This window comes from Oxyura jamaicensis, chromosome 5 (assembly GCF_011077185.1).
Source record: "Oxyura jamaicensis isolate SHBP4307 breed ruddy duck chromosome 5, BPBGC_Ojam_1.0, whole genome shotgun sequence".
Taxonomy (NCBI): domain Eukaryota; kingdom Metazoa; phylum Chordata; class Aves; order Anseriformes; family Anatidae; genus Oxyura; species Oxyura jamaicensis.
This window is the reverse complement of record NC_048897.1, coordinates 38,941,958-38,963,335: the sequence shown is the minus strand read 5'-3', so window position 1 is coordinate 38,963,335 and position 21,378 is coordinate 38,941,958. Positions and strand designations below refer to the sequence as shown.

The 21,378-nt window shown below is 39.6% G+C and overlaps 1 protein-coding gene across 3 annotated transcripts in view; it reads left to right on the top strand.

The window, feature by feature from the left end:
* BTBD7 (BTB domain containing 7) overlaps positions 1 to 21,378 on the top strand; it is a 56,628-nt gene that overhangs the window by 20,305 nt on the left and 14,945 nt on the right. For all 3 annotated transcript variants that reach the window (XM_035326838.1, XM_035326836.1, XM_035326837.1), the window contains exons 3-5: positions 5,163 to 6,242; positions 18,221 to 18,429; positions 20,136 to 20,211. In XM_035326838.1, coding sequence (XP_035182729.1) covers positions 5,163 to 6,242; positions 18,221 to 18,429; positions 20,136 to 20,211 — 1,365 coding nt within the window. The remainder of the gene's footprint in view (positions 1 to 5,162; positions 6,243 to 18,220; positions 18,430 to 20,135; positions 20,212 to 21,378) is intronic.

Genomic DNA, 21,378 nt, shown 5'->3' with positions numbered 1-21,378 from the left:
TTTAGGACAATAAAGTACCTTGCTGAAGTAGAAACTTGAGTCAATGTGCTCTTAAACTACCTTCTCGTCCCAGTCATAACTGGGGCAGGTACCAACTTTATATGCTTTTCGGTCTAGCAGAAAAAGACCTTAGTGTAGATCTAAGTACTGTCACACTATAAATAATAATTATGTGATGAATCTAAAAGAAGACGCTACTTCAGAAGATAATCTATTTTAGAAAAAACAACACCCTGACAGCCTGAAGAATGATCTTAGCAGTAAATAACATAAATACTTCATAAACACATTTCTTCTTTATGCCTTGGCTTGCAACAGTGAATAAGTAGCTAATGATATGCAGTGTTACTTCTATTTTTAATCACCACTGAAAGAGCAGTGGAATTCTTAGAGGAGAAATAGACTTGCTTTGTAATTTTTTTCAATCTCAGCTTTTGTGACATTCCAAACTTCTGGAGATCTGAGTAGAGGACAGCACACAAGTTCTTATATGTGCAAGTTTCTTCTCTGGATTAAAATTGGGTTTGCTAGTAGCATGTCGAGAAAACTTGTAGCACTAACATCTTGTATACCCATGCTGTAAAGTCCTCCTAAAGGCTCAGTTAAGATACACTGAAAATACATTAAGAGTAGTAAAAGATATATCTCAATTTATATCTATGTACTTCCTAAAATCACAGCCAAAACTTTTCCAGTGCACCTCTTGGTGGGTTTTTAATCGGCCTTTATATTGAATGAAGAGAAACCCTAGCAGATCTGCATGCCCAAACAGCACTTGGAGAGTTTATTAGAGGCGGAGAAAGTTCCAAAAGCTTCATCAGGTTACCTGGGAACTCGGTCCTTTGGGTGTGGAAGATTTTCATGATGCTCTTCAGTATTAAAACCCAAATAGAAACCTATTATTTAGGATGCTGCAAACTTACGGATCCCCATTACCTACTGAAAACTGGAGTTGAGGCTTTTTTGAGGAAAGTCTATAAATGATTGTATCATCTTAAGCAAAGAAAAATGAGTGTTCTAATATTAAAAAAAAATCTTGATTGAAATCTTCTGATATGGTGGCATGTACACTAGTAGCATAACTGTGCTACCTGTGACACTGGAGTATATGCCTTATTTCTGCCTTGTGGTTGGCTATTTCTTGACTCTTGTTGGATGGTTGGCTTGTTGTAGCTGTCTCAGTAGAAAATAGATGTGAAATTGATAGATGAGATTTTAATCACTTGTCAGAGTAATCATGTTATACATGAACTTTTACAGTTTCATTATGTAGAAGGCATAAGGTGTACGTATTTGCAGTTATGCTTTGGGCAGCATGAAGACTGGTGGTGTAAGAACATGATGTGTATTGCCTTCTTTCTGGAAACTGGATTCAGACCTGTGGGTTTGTTTAGACATGCTGATTTGCTGTTAGAATTGCACCATGCTACAGTATAAATGTAGGATGAACACTGAAAGCAGAGAACTGATCTAACAAAGTACAGTATTTTCGTAATGTGACTTCCCATGTTAGTTAAATTTGCTTGCAGTTTTCAAAGAGGAGCTAAATCAATAAAAACGAAGTGCTCATTGTAAAAATACTTTTGTTTTAGCAAAGGCTTAACTAGTCATTCTCTTGCTGTTTTGTCTACAGCATTCAGAAGGAGGATTTCACACCGTTTTCTAGGGTGGTACATCTGTTCAAGATGTTTGTTTTTTAAATACAGCTCTATAATTAGTTTTTAACGTGTGTAGGCATGCAGAGGACTTGACAAATCCCATTATTCATTGTCAAGTGCCCTAGTAGTTTCTCTTGGCAGTCATCTGTTTGTTACAAATATTTATCTGTTCAAAGGTAGACATGGTCTAGGGGCATGAAGTAGCTATTGCTTTTTAACAACATTTAATCACAGAATCGTTTAGGTTGGAAAAGACCTCCAAGATAACCAAGTCAACTGTTAACCTGGCACTGCCAAGTCTACCACTAAACCCTCTCCCTGAGCACCTCATCTACACATCTTCTGAATACCTCCAGGGATGGTGACTCCACCACTTCTCTGGGCAGCCTGTTGCAATGCCTCACAACCCTCTCAGTGAAGAAATTTTTCCTAATATCCAACCTAAACCTCCCCTGGCGCAACTTGAGGCCATTTCCTCATGTTCTATTGCTTGGGAGAAGAGACCAACCCCCCACCTTGCCACAACCTCATTTAAGTTAGTTGTAGAGAGCAATAAGGTCTCCCCTGAGCCTCCTCTTCTTCAGACTAAACAACCCCAGTTCCCTCAGCTGCTCCTCACAGGACTTGTGCTCCAGGCCCTTCACCAGCTTTGTAGCCCTTCTCTGGACACTCTCCAGCACCTTGATGTCCTTCTTGTAGCGAGGGGCCCAAAACCAAACACAGCACTTGAGGTGCGGCCTCACCAGAGCAGAGTACAGGGGGACGATCACTTCCCTGCTCCTGCTGACTACACTATTCCTGATACAAGCCAGGATGCCATTGGCCTTCTTGGGCACCTGGGCACACTGCTGGCGCAGGTTCAGCTGGCTGTCAACCAGCACCCCCTGGTCCCTTTCAGCAATAATAGACTTTTGCCTTTTATTGTAGAAGAGGGGAGTAAAGTCTTACTTCCAACTTCTAATACTGCTGCCTCCTGAAGGAATACAGGTAGAACCAAAAGAGGCTCGTCAAAACATTCTTTCAGGGTTACTGAGCCACTAGCTATTGAGAATCCAGAGAGGCTGTGCTAGTGCATCTCTTCTGTATCTGGTGGAAAGCAGTTGCCACAGTTCTATTAATAGCAGTGCTTTATCTAGTTGTAAGACTTACTAGTGCTGTTTGCAGTACTTCTGAAGTTAAATCCTCTATGTAGCTCAGGGTGTGCATGGATTCAAATGGTATTTTGGTGTCTTGTGGTGATTTATGTGCAATACCTGATGGCAGCCTTCAGGGAAGAGAGAAATTGAAACTTCTGGTGTCCTAGTTTTTGTTTAGCAGAATGTAAGGGAATATTAAATGTACTCAAATTTGCCATTAGAATCCAAAATACTTGAAATAATAATGAGCTGGCTTGTTCTCTCAGAGCAGCATCATTACAGAAGGTCCAAAGTGTAGTTACTTTTATTGTGAAATGTAATCTATACTCTTTTTTTTGAGTATAGTGAAATTTTAGGCTCATCTCTATCAGCAGGAGGCTGAATCTCCACTTTTCTATTGTAATCTCTATTACATCATGTAGAAGGAATATTGCAGATTTTACAGTGTGATCTCTTTGAAGTAGTTTTGAGTTACTATTCTTTTCGTTTAAATTGACTTGAACGTCTTGAAATTTCAATATGACTTACAATATGTTGCCTGATTGAGCAAAACTTAATGTAGCGTGGCTAAAATAGTCTTTCCTCAAAGAAAGTAAAGTTTCTTCCTAAAACTTTCACTAATAGGTGATTTGTAAAACCATTACACAGCATGATTTGGGAAGTTTTTATTAGCTTGGCATAAAAGCCAGTGTGTAGGGTTACTTAAAGTTATTGAGGCTTAAATAATGAAACAATTTATGATTATATTAAATTGCTAGATTTGCCATGTTCTCAGATACAACTTTGAATTGCTCCTGTCTTTTTCAAACTTCAAAAAATACCTATCTGAAATAATGTGGTAACTAAAACTGTACTTTGACAGACTGGCCAATAACGTCAAAATAGCATCACATCAAATCTGCCTGGAACTAGTGAAACTGAGAGACAGGTGACTGAAACAAGTTACAGAAGGCCACACAAACTGTGGTGGTTGGACGTGCTTTGAACTTAAAAATCCACAACAGGTAGTGAAGTTACATGAGTGTAGTAATAGAAACCTATTAAATGTTCCCAATAGAAATATTTACAAATATATTTCAGGTTAACAAAGCCTGTGATTGCTATCGATCTTTATGCCATTTGGGAGCATCTTATTTTCGTATATTGTCTGGAAGAGGTTGGTTTGGTGTACTTTTTTTTCCTGTCAAGTCTGCATTTTCCACCATCTGTCTCAGAATGAAAACTCTGTAAATTAAATTAGGAAATAGCCCTTTATCCAGTGAGTCATAGTTCTGTTTAAACTATAGTTTTAATTTTTTTATTAAAACTTTAATTCAGTTTTCCATTGCTTCTAAAAAGGTGAATCCTAATTTCTTTTCTTACTGTCTGTGTTATTGTGTATGTAGCTAACATCAAAATGGCCATCAGTAAATGCTCATTTAGGAGAACAGGTCAGGAATGAAATGCAGATAATGATGGAGGAAAATCTATTTTTCATGGCAGGTTTGGATCACAACGTAATTTACATGTAAATGGTCTTTGAAAAATATCATGCATTCTCTAACTGCATAATGCTATGTTCAAAGGAAATCTTTACTATATAAAAGTTTGCGTGTCCCATATTGTTTTTAATGGGGTGTATATACAAATTGGCATCTGCTCTGTGGAAAGGATCCCATTTTGTGTTTGATTTTTAGCATTACTTAATTATCACATGCAGGATTTCCATTTTCTTGTTAAAATTTGCATCGAAATTAAATTAATTGTCCTTAATTTTCTTGACAGTTTTGGCACTGTATTCTTATTTTTGTTTTTTCACCCTTTTTCCTAGTGACTGTTAGGTGTCTGATGCAAAGCATGCTTTTCTTGTTGAAACAACACTTAGTGCTAGAAGAACAGAATTGGAAAATAACTTTGGAAGATGAGGGGAGCTCACGGCTACTGTGAGACTACTGTTTCATTAAGTTCCTACAAGTTTTTCTTAGAAAGGCTGTGTTTTTGCATCTCCTAGAGCTAGTACAATAAAGCCTGTAACATTATGACCACAGTTCTCTCTTCCTGCTTTGATAAGTGTGCCATGTGCAACAGCTATATCAACTGGCACTGCCTGGCTCTTAGAACTGAGAAAATGAAGCTATAAATTTTAATAATTCAATAAGTTATTATTAAAGTATAAACTTTATAATAAATATAAGCTTATTAGATGAAGAAAAAGGCTTTTTGTTTGTAATAGCCAGAAAAGGATTCAGTCAGGTTTTCAACTTGTTGAATTATCTGATGTGTGGAGAAGGAAAAACTGTTAACTTAGAGACACTGCTTGAATATTACAGACCTTTTTTTTTTTAAAGAATAAATGTGTTTAATTTTGTTCCTTTTGTTTTGCCTTCAGGGACATCATCCTACTCTCATCAAGGTTATGGCTGTGAATCAAAGCTGTATAGCCTTGACCATGGCCATGAGAAACCTCAAGACAAGAAAAAGAAAACCTCTGGCCTTGCCACCCTCAAAAAGAAATTCATTAAGCGTCGGAAATCTAGCCGATCTGCAGATCATGCCAAGCAGATGCGAGAACTTCTCTCAGGCTGGGATGTCAGAGATGTTAATGCATTAGTAGAAGAATATGAAGGGACGTCAGCCTTAAAAGAACTTTATCTACAAGCTAATTTAGCAAGACCGGAAGCCAGGACGCTACAAAAAGACATGGCTGAACTTTATCAGTACAAATATTGTACCGATGTGGACTTAATATTTCAAGAAACTTGTTTTCCTGTGCATCGTGCGATATTAGCGGCAAGATGTCCGTTTTTTAAGACGCTGCTTTCTTCCTCACCAGAGTATGGGGCAGAAATAATAATGGACATCAACACAGCTGGCATTGATATGCCTATGTTTTCTGCTTTGTTACACTACCTTTATACGGGAGAGTTTGGAATGGAGGATTCAAGATTCCAAAATGTTGATATCCTCGTGCAGCTTAGTGAAGAATTTGGAACACCAAATTCCTTAGACGTTGACATGCGTGCGCTGTTTGATTATATGTGCTATTATGATGTGGTTCTGAGCTTTTCATCCAACTCTGACTTAGTTGAAACTTTTGGTGGAAGTCAGAACTGTCTAGATGAAGAGCTCAGAGCTCACAAAGCTATTATTTCATCACGATCTCCATTTTTTCGCCACTTGCTGCAGAGGAGGATACGAACTGGTGAAGAAATCACAGACCGAACTCTACGAACTCCAACTAGAATTATATTGGATGAATCTATCATACCAAAAAAGTACGCTAAGGTCATCTTGAACTGTATGTATACAGATGTGGTGGACCTCTCAGTTTTGCACTCCAGCCCTTCGGTGGGCAGTTTAAGTGAAGTTCAGGCTCTTGTAGCAGGAAAACTAAACATGACTAGGGCTGAAGAAGCTATGGAGCTTTACCACATAGCACTGTTCTTGGAGTTTAACATGCTTGCACAAGGTATGTAATACTGTCCTCTCTGCAGAATAAATGACCTTATTAGAACAGCTGTTTTTTTTATCTTGAGAATCAGAATTGTTTGGGTTGGAAATGGCCCTCAGGATCATCTAGTTCTAACCCCCCATGCTCTGGGCAGGGACACCTTCCACAAGACTAATTAATTGTGAATAGCTTAAATGTCAAAATTGGTTAAGAAAACATTCATGCTAAATGTCAGTAGGAAAAGAAAAATGCACATTTCTGCAGTAGTCCAATCAGTTTTTTAAAAAGAAAGGAGGGGAAGAGGTATGTCTTCACTGTATAGAAGCCGGTAGTAAACTGTCAGTGAAGCTTTGTCTCCTGCCCAGCTGGTGCTCTCTCTTCACAGTGCCTTCCAGTAATTGCCCGTCTTACCTCAGCACTAGGAGCAGGGTGTGCAGTGGGTGTTACGCTTGCGTGCCTTCTGCCTTCAGAAGGGGAAGGGTAAGAAACACTCGCTCAAGTTTCTGTGTTCATAGGTAAAATAGCCTTCTGCAATAAAAGTTGGAGTTCTATTCACTCATATTTCAAGTACATCTTTTTTCAAAATGTTAATTGAAGAAGACTACAGCTATTGTACATTTACATTTAAATAAGGAAGTATAAATAGGAGCAGTCTGTGGGATCCAGGGGTATTTTTGACCTGAGCGTGAGTGCACCTCTGTTAATTTGTCACTTCGGTGCTGGAATCTTACACGTCAGCCACCTTTATTGTATGTGGAAAGGGTGCTCTTGCTGGAGGTGGTGAAAGTTGAATTTCTTTGAGCATCTGAATGAGCAGAAGCGTCTGAATGAGCAGAATTAGCAATGCCTGTTCTCACAGAACGGTTCAAACACTCTTCCTACAGCAGCTTGCCCTGTAGCCTTGTCAGCAGAAGCTGTGAGTTGGGATGTTTGTCTCTGAAGAATTGGGAAGCTGCTATGTTCAAGTCTTCTCAGTTCAAGCTGAGGTTTTGCAGTTTTTATTCCTCTTTTGTAGAGTGTGTATTCTTTTCTGAAAATAAGGCCATTTACTGTATTCATGGTACAAAATCTAGAATTGCCAGCTTTCTTTTTGAAAACCATTAGTTTGTCTGCATTCTATTTTACAGTGTGAGTATGCATAAGGAGTCTTGCTATCGGTGGCTGGTGATGTACTTGAAGAAAAATAATTTATTTCTTATCTGTAAGTTGGAGAGAATGCATCTGTGTTTTCTAGGGACAGACGAAATGCCATATGAGGGCTTTTAGCTGCAACGAGCGTCATTATTGAAGCATGCTGTTTATTTCAAATATGTGTAACAGGTCTCTATTTCTGATCTTTATCTACTTTCATTTACAATCCCTTTTTTGGGCCTAAATGAGGTATGGAGTGGAGGATACAAGACATCCTTGTTGAGAGAAGGAAATTGCTAGAATTACTATGAAGTGATCTTACATATTAGCAAGGCTGTAAACTTAAATTATTATTTCCGTGGCTTATGTCAAAGCAGGCACACCGAGCCTGTAATCTTGCTGTTTGAACATAAACATAAAAGGTTTAATTGTACAAGTGCTGCAGGACTTAAGTATCTATTTCTTGATAAGCAGAACTGAATTGGGGGCAGTTAGTGTTTTCAGCCTTAAAAGGTTTCACTTCTGTCCATTGTTCTCAAAGATCACGCAACTCTGGATAGCTTTCTTCTTGCACGAGGGCTCGCCAGGGTTGTTGGAGGCTGAGACTGCCCAGCATGGTTGGTGAAGTGATGTCTCCTCTGGTTCCGTGAGCCTTGCTACTCTTTTACCTTCTGGGGCTGAAACTACTTTGTGGCTATGCAGTACATAATGAGATACTGCAATTGCTTCCCACATTAACGGTGGTGTGTGATAATTTTACTTTTGAGGTGAAAAACTGAGAATGGAATTCCTTGAGATCAGTGACGTGATTTGCTTAAGCTAGTTTAATTTAAGGAAAATAACTTTCTACAACAGATCTGTACATCTGTAACTTCTAGCTATCAAATTAAACTTGACAAGATTGAAATCTTTGTATAATAAACTATCAGAGTGACTGACTGAAAATTAGGAAACTTAAGGAGGGGATGGACAGATAACGGCAGCTATAAGCACTGCATGAGGAGATCATAGCCAGTTTCTTCAAACCATCGATAGGTTCTCCAAGGAGCTGCATCTAACTTAATGATAGAAGATATGGAAAACTAATCAGTAACTATTGTATCTTCCCTAGAGGCTGGTATTAGGAAATTAATTTTCAGATTATGCTAGAAGCTGAAATAATCTGCTGAAATAAAACTGCCAGGAAGCAGGAGAGTTCCTTTCTGAGGTATCTCAACAGAATGAGAATGAGGTGTCCTTGGACTTGATTTTGTTGTTATTTCCCTCTAAGTATACCTAGAAACTTAACGTTAAATGGAATGCAGGAGAGGCATAAAGTTTTACTATAGTTGAAGCAATGTTGGATTCATTCCTACACAATATATCCAAGTTTGAGAGCAGGATAATTCATAGATCAGCTGAAAGCAAGAAAGGAAAATGAGCTGTAATGAGAACGGTACACTTGCAGCACCTCTTCTCAGTGTCTGATTATTTTGGTACATGCGCTTATACAAGTGCTAAAAGGGTTTAGTGTGCGCAGGGAATGCTAATGAGGGAATTAAACTGTGAATGAAACCCTCGCTAAGACTCTGAATAATTAGTCACTGTTTCATAAATGAACAGGGTGTAATTCTTTCCCTCAGATTGGAAATCCAAACTGGAACAACTGAGGAATTTGAAGGTGCTCTGAAGGAGCAGCATAACTTCTCTCAAAACAGATCAGTGTGTCGTAAATCAGCGCTCTTCAGTAATGTGCTGTGGGTCAGTACTTGCCTTAAAATATGTTGTATGAGTCAGTGGGAAAAGATCTTACACTTTCCTAACTGAAGGGTTTTTGCCCACCCCGAGGGAGGGCAAGGAGAGGCTCCTGCAGCTGCAGCAGCACCACCACCCAGTGGCGGCTGGAACTGTGTGAGCCTGGTCCCAGCTGCCTGCTGGGGGAGCCTGAGCTGTGAGCTTTTTGGGGATGCTGATTGACAGTAGGTGCAGGGATGCAGTGGCCATCACGTCTCTTCTTTGTCTGGTGAATCTGTGTCTGACCATGAAAACGATGAGCTGTGTAAGAGTGAGGTAGAGTGTCAGGGTGGGAGGCTGTTGTCCTTAGGGGAGAAATGCAGTAAAATCAGGGAAGGATTGAAATTTGCTGTATTATGCAACAGTAGCTAACAAATTTGGATGTTCTCCTCCCCCAGCCACCCCTTCAGACATTGAAATTCCAGTTGATAACTTAATTATGATGATATGGATGGATGCTGTGCTACCTAGATGCAGGAGAAAGCAGTAAGCAGTTTGTAGAAAATCTGCACATGCCAGTGAAATCAGTATCCAGCAGTTTCATACTGAATTAGCATGCTGAGTTCATGCTTAGGTCAAACTGTACTGTGCTGGCACTAAAGAATTGCTACGGTTTAATCCTGTAATCAAAATTAAAAGGAAGCTTATTAGATCAGGAAAAAACCAAATGCCTGCACTTGACTAGCAGATCATTTAAAATATGTGAGTTAGTAGCAATCACACCTTATTTCAGTACATACCATGGTACCTCGTCCTCCCCTGGCAGGTGCAATACTTAACAGGAGAGGGAGGAGTCTCCACGTGAGTAGTGTCCCTCCTGTTCCCTGATTCACAGCTCGCACACTTGTGTGCTAGGAGCTGTCACTCAGACATCTGACTTGCAGGAGCTGTGCAGGGCGATGCCAGAAGAGACAGCACTGTGTAGTGGTTGGAGCCTGCTGGGCAGGCAGTTCTCATGAAACTTCCCAGCTTGGTCCTCTGACAGTGCTCTTCTCCTCTGCTGGGCTGCAGGCATCAGTTTCACCCAGGTTCTGTGACCGATCTCCTCAGTTGGCTTTTGCGGTAGCTAATAGTCTTAAGTTTCTTCTCTAGGCTTCCACACAGACACCCCAGCTCAAGTTCTTGATGTGGCTCACTCATTCTGGCCAATTCCAAATATGCTAAAGCTTGTCTCCCTGGTTTCCTGCAAAATATTTTGGGTTCATTATATGCAGGTCTGGATACTCTTTCCAACTCATTTTGCTCACTTTACCCAATTTTGGCAGGATATTTGTAGCTGAGTGTCGAGTGAAGTTGATGGATTTTAAAGCTTCTGATCATTATTTTTTTTTATTTCCAGCTGATTTTAGCTTGATTTGTCTTTGGGGTCCTTTCTGAGTATCCAGATGTCGTTTTTCATCAGTTTCAGTGATTATTCAGTTTTGACTCTTCCTATGGAAATCATCCTGTTCCTAATGCAGCCATGCTCCCTTTCCTAACTGTATTTAATAGATTGCTTCCCTGTGACGAAGTCAGTGATGGTTTGGGTACGTGCTGAGAATCTTTACTGTCCAAGTAAAGCAAGCCCATTTAGGATTTACTTGGCTTCAGCTTGACTTAATGATGAGTGTAAATCATATATATTCCGAAATAAATTGAATTGGGTCTTTCAGTGAAGTAATATGAATAAATGAACTAATCAGCAATCATTTCATCTATAGGTCTGATCGTACCAAAACCCATTTGTACCTAATAACCCAGAAACTGTTATTAGGCATGCTGCAGTATTTGTTAACTATGAGGAAGTGAAGCTCTTAACTGCTTTTGCAGAGGCTGTGTGGATTAGAGCCTTCTCCATGATGCTCGAGCACAGCCCTCAGGGGAATGTTGCTGTGTTCTGCCTGTTGTACTCCTGTTCCTGCTTTTGTCGTCTTGCTGCTTGCTCTCTGACAACTCTGCTGGTGATTTGTTTTAACACGCTGGCTCACAAAACTGGGTGTAAAATCACTTATCCCATCCTCTTCCATAGCACCATTATTAAAACCAGCTCACTTCCCTAATCCTATTCCCTGTGCATGGTTAAAACAATCCCCCTCCCAGCTTTACCACACTGCCACATGCACTGCTGTTTCAGGGAAGGTTGGCTCAAGTATCATAATTGCTGGTTATCTACATTGAATATGCACATCTTGGCTCTAGTGCTGACTACCACTAGTCCCATTGAGGATGTGGCACATCACATCTTCTTTGCTGCAAGTTCTCAGGTGCTGGGACCCTATGCAGTGGTCTTGCCTGGGAATCAGGAGGTAGAAAAAAGATTCCCAAAAGTTTTCTAAATTAAAAAATCATTTCAGACTTTTAGCTATACATCTCTCTCCTTTTATTTTTAGGTGTTGACTTTACCCCTGACAAGAATAAGAAGAAACTTTATTTTAATAGTCATATTAAGGAGCACAGCCTTTGATCTGGAGGCAGATATCATCTGACATCAAAAGTACCCTTGATCTCAGCAGTACTGAAGTCATGAGGCACCAGGAAGCCCACAGTAGCTGTATTAAATACACACAAATGTATTGTGGGAAGATTAGAGCAAGTATGTCAGTTATATTAGTGCAGTATAAGTGCTCAGAGGAACTAGTCTGGCACTTAATAACTATAAAATAAATTGAATATGAAGAAGTAAATATTACCATAAATCTGACCTTTTATCTCCTTGCCATGACTCACTTGTACTCAAGCCTGAAATTATTACTAAGGTTTTACATTAAGGAGATGAAAATGGGAAAGTTCAGAAAGCAGAAAATCTCTCATACGGTATTGTTAGTCAGGTCTGTATGTAAGGATAAAGAATTTTGCAGAGTTGGCCAATTACATGCCCAATGAAACACACAATTGTGATGTTGCAATCAAATTTTTGCAGAGAAACACATTTCGACACTGCTTTCAGGCTTTGTCACCCATTTTCTAGGAAGTATACGGCAGTAATACTGACCAGTGATGGCTGGTAGCAGACCCTGCGACTATAAGCTCAGCTGCCCTCAGCCCTTCATTGTTCCCGTGTTAAGTTCTTCCCTCTGTTTCATTATGGTTGAGTTGACAGCCTTTTGTTTCTGACACACGATTGTTTTCTGTTTAAGCTGGATCAGCTAAGCTGCCTGCTGCTGAATATGCTTTTTAAGGAGTGCTGCAGCCCAGTCAAGGGCTGTTACCAACTGATGACTGCAGGAAGCCAAAGATGTAAAAGCAGGGATCAGGCTTCCTAAATTCATGCCCTGTGCTTAGGGTAGGAGCCGGAGAGTGAGTTTGTCTTATTTGTTTTGCAGAGAAAATGTTAAAAAGTGTTTTGCCACAAATGTGAATACCTTTAAACATGTAACAATTTTTAATTTTCTGGCTAAACTTATAACTTCAATAAACTTATAACTTCAAAAATCTTTGAAGGCTTAACAGCCATATAGTTTGATGGTGATATCCAAGTATTTTTAAATGACGCAAGTTGCATTGATTTCATCTGCTCCACAATTTAGTATTTCAGATGGCTGGATGATATGCTGTGTTGATGTAATTTATTGAGTTTTCCCAGTGGAAAGTTGGTTAGCATAACACAATGCTGCCTGTCCTAACCTTCAGTTCATGTTTTGTATTTGTTCTAACCATCTGAAGCGCTGTAAAGTCAAGCCAGCTCAGTATTTGAATTAGGAAATACTGCTATATGCATTACCAGGCTGGTAGCAGGTGTTGCTTTGAATGCAGCTTCTCAAGGATGGGAGGGATGGGAGTACACAAATGTTTTTAATTCTTTTGTGTTTAGAGAAGTCAATGGAAGGATTAAAAGTAGCTCAAAAGAGGTACTGAACTTCACAATAGACTTCAGAAGTGTTTGACTGCTAAGGGTCTGTAGACTCCTTGATCTCCAGTGCTGCTTAGGTCCTGTTTTCTGCACAACACTTGTGTCATTTTTTACCTTTAAGTAACTAAAACTTGTTTGCCTCAGAGTCCTAGAGTATGTGTGGGGGGAAATGCACCTGCAAGTTGCTGGCTTGGCATCAGTTTATATTTCTTCCCTGTAGTGCCATATTCTCTGTCTTAAAGGAATGCTAGGGGTTTCTAGCTGCTTTAAGTTTTAGCAGCTTTCTATCTTTTTCAAACGGTTTTAAAAAATCTTTAAAATGAGATGAAGCTAATAGTTAATCAGCTGGCAACGTCAAGCTACTAAAATTGTCTTGTTTTGTAACTACTGGGCTAGCCAAAATATGACAGAGATGGATGCTGAAAAGAAGATCGCCTTTGCCCAGTACAGGTATGGGAAAGTACGGGTTGTTGTATTGCTGCTTATGAGATACCAGTACAGACAGAAAAGTAATAGCCCATCTAACTCTTCTGACTTGTTCTTATGGTTTTTGTGGGTGATGTTTTGCCTACTGCTGTGGATGACCTAAATTCATACTGCTATGAATTGTCTTGAGTTATATGAGGTTGCTTGAATCTGACACAGATTGTTTTGGCTGCCAGAAGTGGTACTGCTGCCCTGCCTCCTGCATGGCGTGTGCAGCAAGGGATCTGATGTGGAAGAATATCTGACAGAAATGAGTTGACTGGTACACTGCATGGCCACCCAAGCACCCCTGAGACACGAGCAGGAGGTGTGGAGTGTAAGAGGGCAGTCTGGTTTAATTCCAGTGTACGAGGAGGTCAGCTTTTGTGCCTACTTGACCAGCCTATGAGTGTGGGCTGCCTTCTAAAGAATGTTTAACCAGTACAGGACACATTTCTATCCTTGGGTCTGTAAGACATTAGAAGAAGGCTGAGTAAATGTTTTTCTTTTTTTTTTTTTGTTTCCTTTTCCAATCAGAAACTTGGTTAGAACAGCAAGGATGCTCATGGATGACACGTGTCTCTGGAGCTTCCAGATGTTGTAGTCCAGACTAGCTGTAACTCATGTTTTGAGCTGTTTTCTGTGTGCCAACAGATTCAAAAGCATGCATCCTGGTTACTAGCATGGTCTCTTCTAATGTGACAAACTTTAGAAACCATTTAATAGCCTCTAGTTCCCATTTTGTTGTCGAGATGAATTCTTTTTACTTTCAGTTTTCTTGGCTCCACTGGCATGCCTAAGTTTAAGGGGAAAGGTCTCCACCACAAAATGAGTTAAATAAAGCTAACAACTTTGTAGGAAAAACTTGACTTAATCCCGCTTTTGCCAACTGTTGAGGGCACATAATTTGTTTTTGGTAGGTCTGTCAACTGTCTTGATAAGATCCCGAGCTGCTAGTTAGTATGCTGAGCATGGGCTCAAGCTGTTCCTGTTGGAAGGGCTGTGGAATTGTTAGAGAGAAAACTGGGGAAGCAGAAAGGACTTGTCTGTAGGCAGGACCTATGGCTATTGGCATCCAGCACAAAGAGGGCATGAAAGCCCCAGCTGTCCAGAATGGATAAAACCATTCATCTTGGAGACTGAAGAAATGAAAGATCTTTGGAAGATGCTAATCTTCTAAAGCATGTCGCAGAAGATTGGGGTAGAGAACTAGGGGATATTGCAAATAGATCTTGGAAAGGCTGTTGCTGCCTGAATATTATAAAACAGCAGTCATAGGAAAAAAATGCTCTATTCCACTGTGAAGAACAATATTATGGCTATTAGATGATGGCTTTTTTTGCCAAGTGGCTGATTGTTAAAGCAAGAAAACCTTCTGCCAAGGAAAAGGATTGGATTCCTTCCATAGCTAGAATTGGGTTGGCCTAATTTATTTAGATGTTCAGAAAACACTTTAATTATTATCTCATGCTTGCTTCAGAAGAAGTACTTTTAATATGTTCACTGTTCTGACACATTGATAAAAGTACTTGGGAAAAGGACTGTTTCATCATTTAGGCATCCTAAATGAGCTTTTCATCTCCTATCATATTGCTGGTAGTAGTGCAAAAAGACTTCCCAGAAATGAGGCTGAGCTGGTGCTCTGGTCTTGTAAATCAGTAGTGCTTGGAGCTTCAGAACCGCATTTCTTGCGGATACGTAGTCTTCCGTCTTTGCAACAGGGAAGGCTATTGTTTCAAAAATAAATGCTGGATGAGGAAATGCTATGAAAGGCATTCACTGTGGGTTAAGTCTCGTTGTGCTTACAGCTTGAGTTTTGTCGTGGCTGATTTCGGTGAATGGGCCTACGAACTGCCTTTGAAACGGAATGCTCCTTATGTGTACTCCTTGGACTTGAGGGGATGTAATCATCTGCTGAAATCAGCTTGCATGCAAACAGAGTAATTAGCATGTGCAAAAAATTGTGATAGGATTTAGCAGGGTGAGACTTTGGTCCAACACAACAGGTGACCTTAAAGAACTGTTTCAAACTGTATGTTTCTTATTTAGGGAAGCTAGCTCCTCTTTTAAGCATACTGTAACTAGTCATTCCAGTGATTGGTTAGCTTTTGTTGGTATTGCCAAGTTTGTTGCTAACTTAAGGATCTTTTATGAATTGTAAGTAGAAATGGACTGTGAAGTGGAAAGCTTCCAGACTTCATTTACTCGTACTTCTGACATATGATGAAGTATTTTGAGCTTTTTTTTAAAGTAGCTTTTTCATAAACACCAGTTTTCGGGTTCTTGAATGGAATTTTTGAAGAATACAAAACATGGTTTATCCACTAGGCTTCTGGGGAGCTTCCACATCTCAGGAGGGCAGTTTCTCTAACACTTACCAAAAGCCAAGTAGAGTACTTCAGAGAGTGGTTCTGATCCTGCGCTGTCATTCATACCAGTGGTGATCAGGCAGATGCTTCGAGTTCCTATAAACAAGCCGTGCTGCATGTTCAGTGCTCACTTTAGGCTGGTTCTTGCTCTGCAGATTAGAGGCCAACATCTGTAGTAAGTCATCTGTCCTTATTTTTAGTTGTAATGATGTGTAATGTAATGGTAAGAGGTAGTTTGAGAAGTACTGTATTACTTCAGGAATGGTCAAGGATTAAACAGGTGCAGTGTAACGTGACTCATACGTTTCCCTTGACGAAAACAAATGGAGAGTAACGGGATGAATAGCATAATGCGACCTTTAATACATCTTCCAGAAATGTATATGCATTTGTTAAACGTTTTGGCAGTGGCTGCATTGATACATGGTCTTTTCTGAAGCAAATCGGGTAGAAATGTAGAAATACAAGTCATCCCAAGTGTTTGTTGAAGAAAGTTTATTTCAATTATAAGCTTGGCTAATTTATATTAATACTGGGGGACGCAGGCATTATTCTCCTAAATTAACTTGCAAAATAAATGAAAACTGCTTCCTAAACTACATATACATCCAGACACATTCCTGGAATTTGCTGCAGATGTTCTTGCTGAGCATTGATTGTATATCTCATTCACTGTACTTTTTTGTACATATAGGTTCATAAAAAATAAATGTTGGAATATTATTCTCATGATTAACATGCTGTTTTTGTACTGTTAAGTAGAAATGCACATATGTGATAGAACAGGCAAATTTGTGACCTCCTTGGTGTTTTGTTTAACCTGGTGCTTCCTGGTACCTTCTCTCCTCTACTGCTTAAGTTTCCCATGTCAGTGATTTTGTTCCTAAATAGTACTTCCTTTGGCAGATAGTGTCCTACTTGTTTGAAATAGCACATTTACTCGTTACTCCATAATGACTTCTTCATTTCTGTTGCAATTAATAGTGTGAATAAGTCAGTGCTTATTATATGCTGGCCTATATATAAAAGTAAGATTTTCTTTGTTCTATTATTTGCTGGTGGTTCTTCTTGCATGTATGCAACCAGTTTGAAGTACATAGCACCATGAGTCTTTTTGGTCTTTGTCTTGTTAGATGTTAAGATTAGCAAGCTAAACATTTTCTTTACCCAAGACTTCAGTAAGGAGATTCATTTCTCTGAACAACAGTCAAAGTTTTTAGTTTTTTTGTGTTGCTGAAATAGGGAGGATAAATGATGATGTGTACGAAGTAAAAACTGCACTGTAAGCATGCTGCCCTCAGCCATCCAGGAACCTCTCGCAGGCATGAGTACAGCTATAATTTTGTGGCTGTAATGGATAGTGGATTGAGACTGGAATGTATAATTCTAGCACAGGCCTTTTTTCTTCAAATTACTATTTTTGTGGTGCAAATAGAAATCATTCTATGAATATCGAAGCCAGATGTATAAGTGAAATCAGCACAGTGCTGCTGGGGACTCAAGTCATTCGCGTTGTGGTACGGTTTGTCTTAGTGCAGTAATCCTCGCTAACAGCGTTTTTCAGCCCTCCTGCAGTGCGCCTCCCCTGACTTCTTCCACATCTGCTCCATCTCCTTTCAGGATGGGAAGATAGCCTGTCTTGTATTTGGGAGACACGTACTCTGAAGGAGTAAATGCAGTAGCGGGTGCAGAGAAGGTGTAGCAGACTCGACACAAGTCAGAGCCCCTGCTTCTTGCATACTTCACTCTGTGGCTCCCTGTCTGAAGAGGTGCTCTCTGCCCTGGCACCACTCTGTGCCGTGTTTGGTGTGGAGGCCAGGATGGTGGCCTAGAGCAACCGCTCACTGCTCTCTGCCTTTGCTGCTAGTCAGAAGATTATGCTTTGCTGCCCTCATGCTGTGCTGAACAGTGGAGTATCAACAACATATCACAGCTCTTGTTTCTGATCCGCTGCATGGTCTGTCTCAGGAGAGTCCATATGCAGGGTGATACTGGCAAAAATCTCACTGGTGTTAGTTTATATATGCCTTTGAATCTGCTGTAATGACTCAAAGTCAGACTTGTGACTTTAAAATGAGTTAAACACACAGGTAATGTGTGTTAATCAAAGGGCTTTCTAATACAGCTGCACTAGCTTTCCAGTCATTCATCTTAGCATACCAGCAGGAAGAGTTTCATGCGGCTTTAGAGGGTAAATGACTATAGTTGGAATCCCTAAACCACAATTAAAAATACATTAGACTTTCTGTCAGAATTTAACCCCGTTTGCAAATCTTGGTCTGTAGGGCACTCCTGGTTTTACTCTCGCTGTAGCTCTGATGGGAATCATCCTTTATATTACATATTTTGGCACTTGTATTTTTTCTTCAGAATCAAAGTGCCTCTGTAACAATTTCATTGATTTTTTTTTTTTTGCTTTTGTTTCCTAGGCTGTGAAGATATTATTGCTGAGAGCATTTCACTAGACACCTTAATTGCCATTCTGAAGTGGAGTTCTCAGCCATACGGCTCCAAGTGGGTGCATCGTCAGGCACTGCATTTCCTCTGTGAGGAGTTTACCCAGGTCATGACTTCAGATGTCTTCTATGAACTAAGCAAGGACCACCTGCTTACAGCGATTCAGTCTGACTATTTACAGGTAATCTACAGTTCAAAATACAGCTAGTCCTGCTTGGAGCAGGATGTGTGTTACCATTACTTGAAGCATTTGTAAGTAGCCCATCTTAAATTGTAGCCAGGACTCAACACATGCATGCTAAGCACTTGTTTTTAATATGTATAAATGAAATTGAAGTAGTTATTAAGAAGGGTTTTGTTCTCGCCTTATAACACAACACAAGCTGGTGGTATATGCTGTTACTTAAAAAAGCCTAATAATAGCTTAAACAGCTGCAAATTATTTTAAATGAAGCATTTCTGAACTTAACGTTTGCTTTGCATGTTTAAGTGTTTTATAAAAAGTGATGTGGTGGTAATACTTAATGCTGTAACAATGTATATCTTGGTTGGGGGCAGTGAGAGCTAATTAATTGTTCAGAAGGCTTATTTTTTTCTGGGGAGACATAAAAATATCTTTTCTGACAAGTATTTGTGGTGGTTTTACCGTGCTAGGCAGTTGAACACCACAACCGCTCTCTCACTCCCCCTCCTCAGATGAGGAGGGGAAGAAGTAAAGGAAAGAACAACTCACGGGTTGAGATAAGGATGATTTAATTAAAAAGGGGAAATATATATATATATATATATAATTAAGGAAATATTATTATTAATTAAACAATTCAACTAAAGGGAAAAAAGGGAAAGGGGAAAAGGGAGGGGGAAAGGGAATAACTAAACAAAACAAGTAAAGGCTATGTGGAAGTGCAGAGGAAAGAAATTACTCTCTACTTCCCACAAATGAGCGATGCTTGACCACGTCCTTGAAGCAGGGCCTCAACGCACGTAGCCGGTGTTCGGGAGGAGGACAGACGTTCTCGCAACGAGAGCCCACCCCTCCCCTCTTCTTCCTTTTTCCACCTTTTATTGCTGAGTGTGACATCATATGGTATGGAATATCCCTTTGGTTGGTTTAGGTCAGCTGCCCTGCTGATGTTTCTTTCTCACTTTTTGCCCACCCCCTAGGAGGGTCAGAGAGAGTCCTGATGCTGTGCCAGCACTTCTCAGCAGCAGACACAACACTGGTGTGATACCACTGCTGTTCTAGCTACAAGTGCAGAGCGCAGCACTGCATGGGCTGCTGCAGGGAAAGTTAACATCCCAGCCAGACCCAGTACAGTATTGCAGAATTCTTTTTGTTGACCTTCCTTCAGTGGTTTTAGGGAGAGGACACAATACTGAATAATAGAAAACTTGTGTTTTTTTTTTTGCTGCTGTATCTGTTCAAGAAAGATACCTTTAATGATGACCAGCCATGTAGTGCAAAGACGGGATTTTTAAAATTGTATATGTTCCAGTCTGTACAAATAATGTATTTGTAATGTTTAACATACAAAAGATTAAAACAGTAATAAAACAGTAATAAAACAGTAATCAGTGGTGGAACTGCCCTTTCAATTAACTCTAATAATGCAGATTTAAATCCTGTAAGTTTTCATACTGGTTTCAAGTTTTCTTTTTATGGAAATAATTTTTGTTTTAATTTCTAGGGATTTAATAAGGGACAAATATAGGAATCATGGTGGCAGTACACCAGTAGTACTACTGTAAAATATTTTGAGCAAATGTTATAGCAGATCGTAAAGTAAAAATGCTTATTTTGGTACAGTTGTTTATTCTTAGCTGTGAAAGAGGTGTCTGTGATTTAAACTAATCATATACAAATTGTTGGCTTTCTCTTTCTACCAGGCAAGTGAACAAGATATTCTTAAATATCTAGTTAAATGGGGTGAACACCAGTTAATGAAGAGAATAGCAGACCGAGGTGAGGATCATTTTAACCACATACTACCAAATCAAATAAACCAAAATGTATGGAAATCCCTTTCTTGTTGGTAATCTATAATTTAAGAAAACTTAATGTACTCTGTTTTGTGTGGTCAAAACTAAGCAGAAGCATTAGAATGTTTTGAAGAGGAGAAAAACAAATACTTTTTCTCTAGAAAAAAATGAAAACAATCATTCTGAGAGAGCTGGGATTGTTTAGTGTCGAGGAGGAAATGCTTAGGGAGGATTTTAGCAATTTCTATAAATACCTAATGGCAGCAAGTAAAGAAAACATAGCCATATTTTTCTCTTGGCACTCAGTGACAGGATGAGAGGCAATGAGGCATTAATTGAAATGCTATTTAAATATAATAATACTTTTTTTTTTTTTTTTTTTACTGTGAGGGTGATTAGACAATGTAACAGGCTGCCCAAGGAAGTTATCAGGTCACCATCCGTGGAGATGGTAAAAATCTGACTGGATGTGGTTAGGAGCAATCTGCTCTACCCTGCTTGGGGAGCTGTGAGGAGTGGGATGGCTGTGGCTTGCCATGTGTTTGAAATCCACAAGTTACTGCTTGTGATATAACTGTTTTTCTTGGATACGTTGGATGAGATGCAACAAAAACTCCATTAAAATATGTGCTTTTTAGTGATCTGAGTAAATATTAGCTTTCTGTCTTCAGAACTAGATTTCACACGTTTGATTTTTGCAAGTTGAAACATAATGGAGCTGGTTAAAGTGTAACAGATCTGGACTGGTAGAGAAGCTGCTCGTTTGGAGTAATTGTACAGCTTTGTGATCAGTGGTGTTCTTTAAGTAAATAGCTCACTCTGTTCCCTGGGATCATTGAATAATGTGGTGTACAAAAGAAGCAATAAGAGCTACGCCAAGTTCTGTCAAACTGGGACCAAATTTAGTCCAGTAATTTTGTCTAAATGTAAGATGCTTCCTCACTGACACTCCTGTGTTGCATGACACTCCTGTGTTGCATCTGAATGCATGGTGGCATCAGTCAAATACTGGAAAGCGCTGAAAAATGATAATATGCTCTGGCCAGAACTCGGGCGGCCTGTCCTGAATGGAGGATGATTGTCAGGTTTCCGCAACGATTCAAGTTAGTTACGTTCAGGTTGGGCACAATACTTAAAATACAGGTGAAGG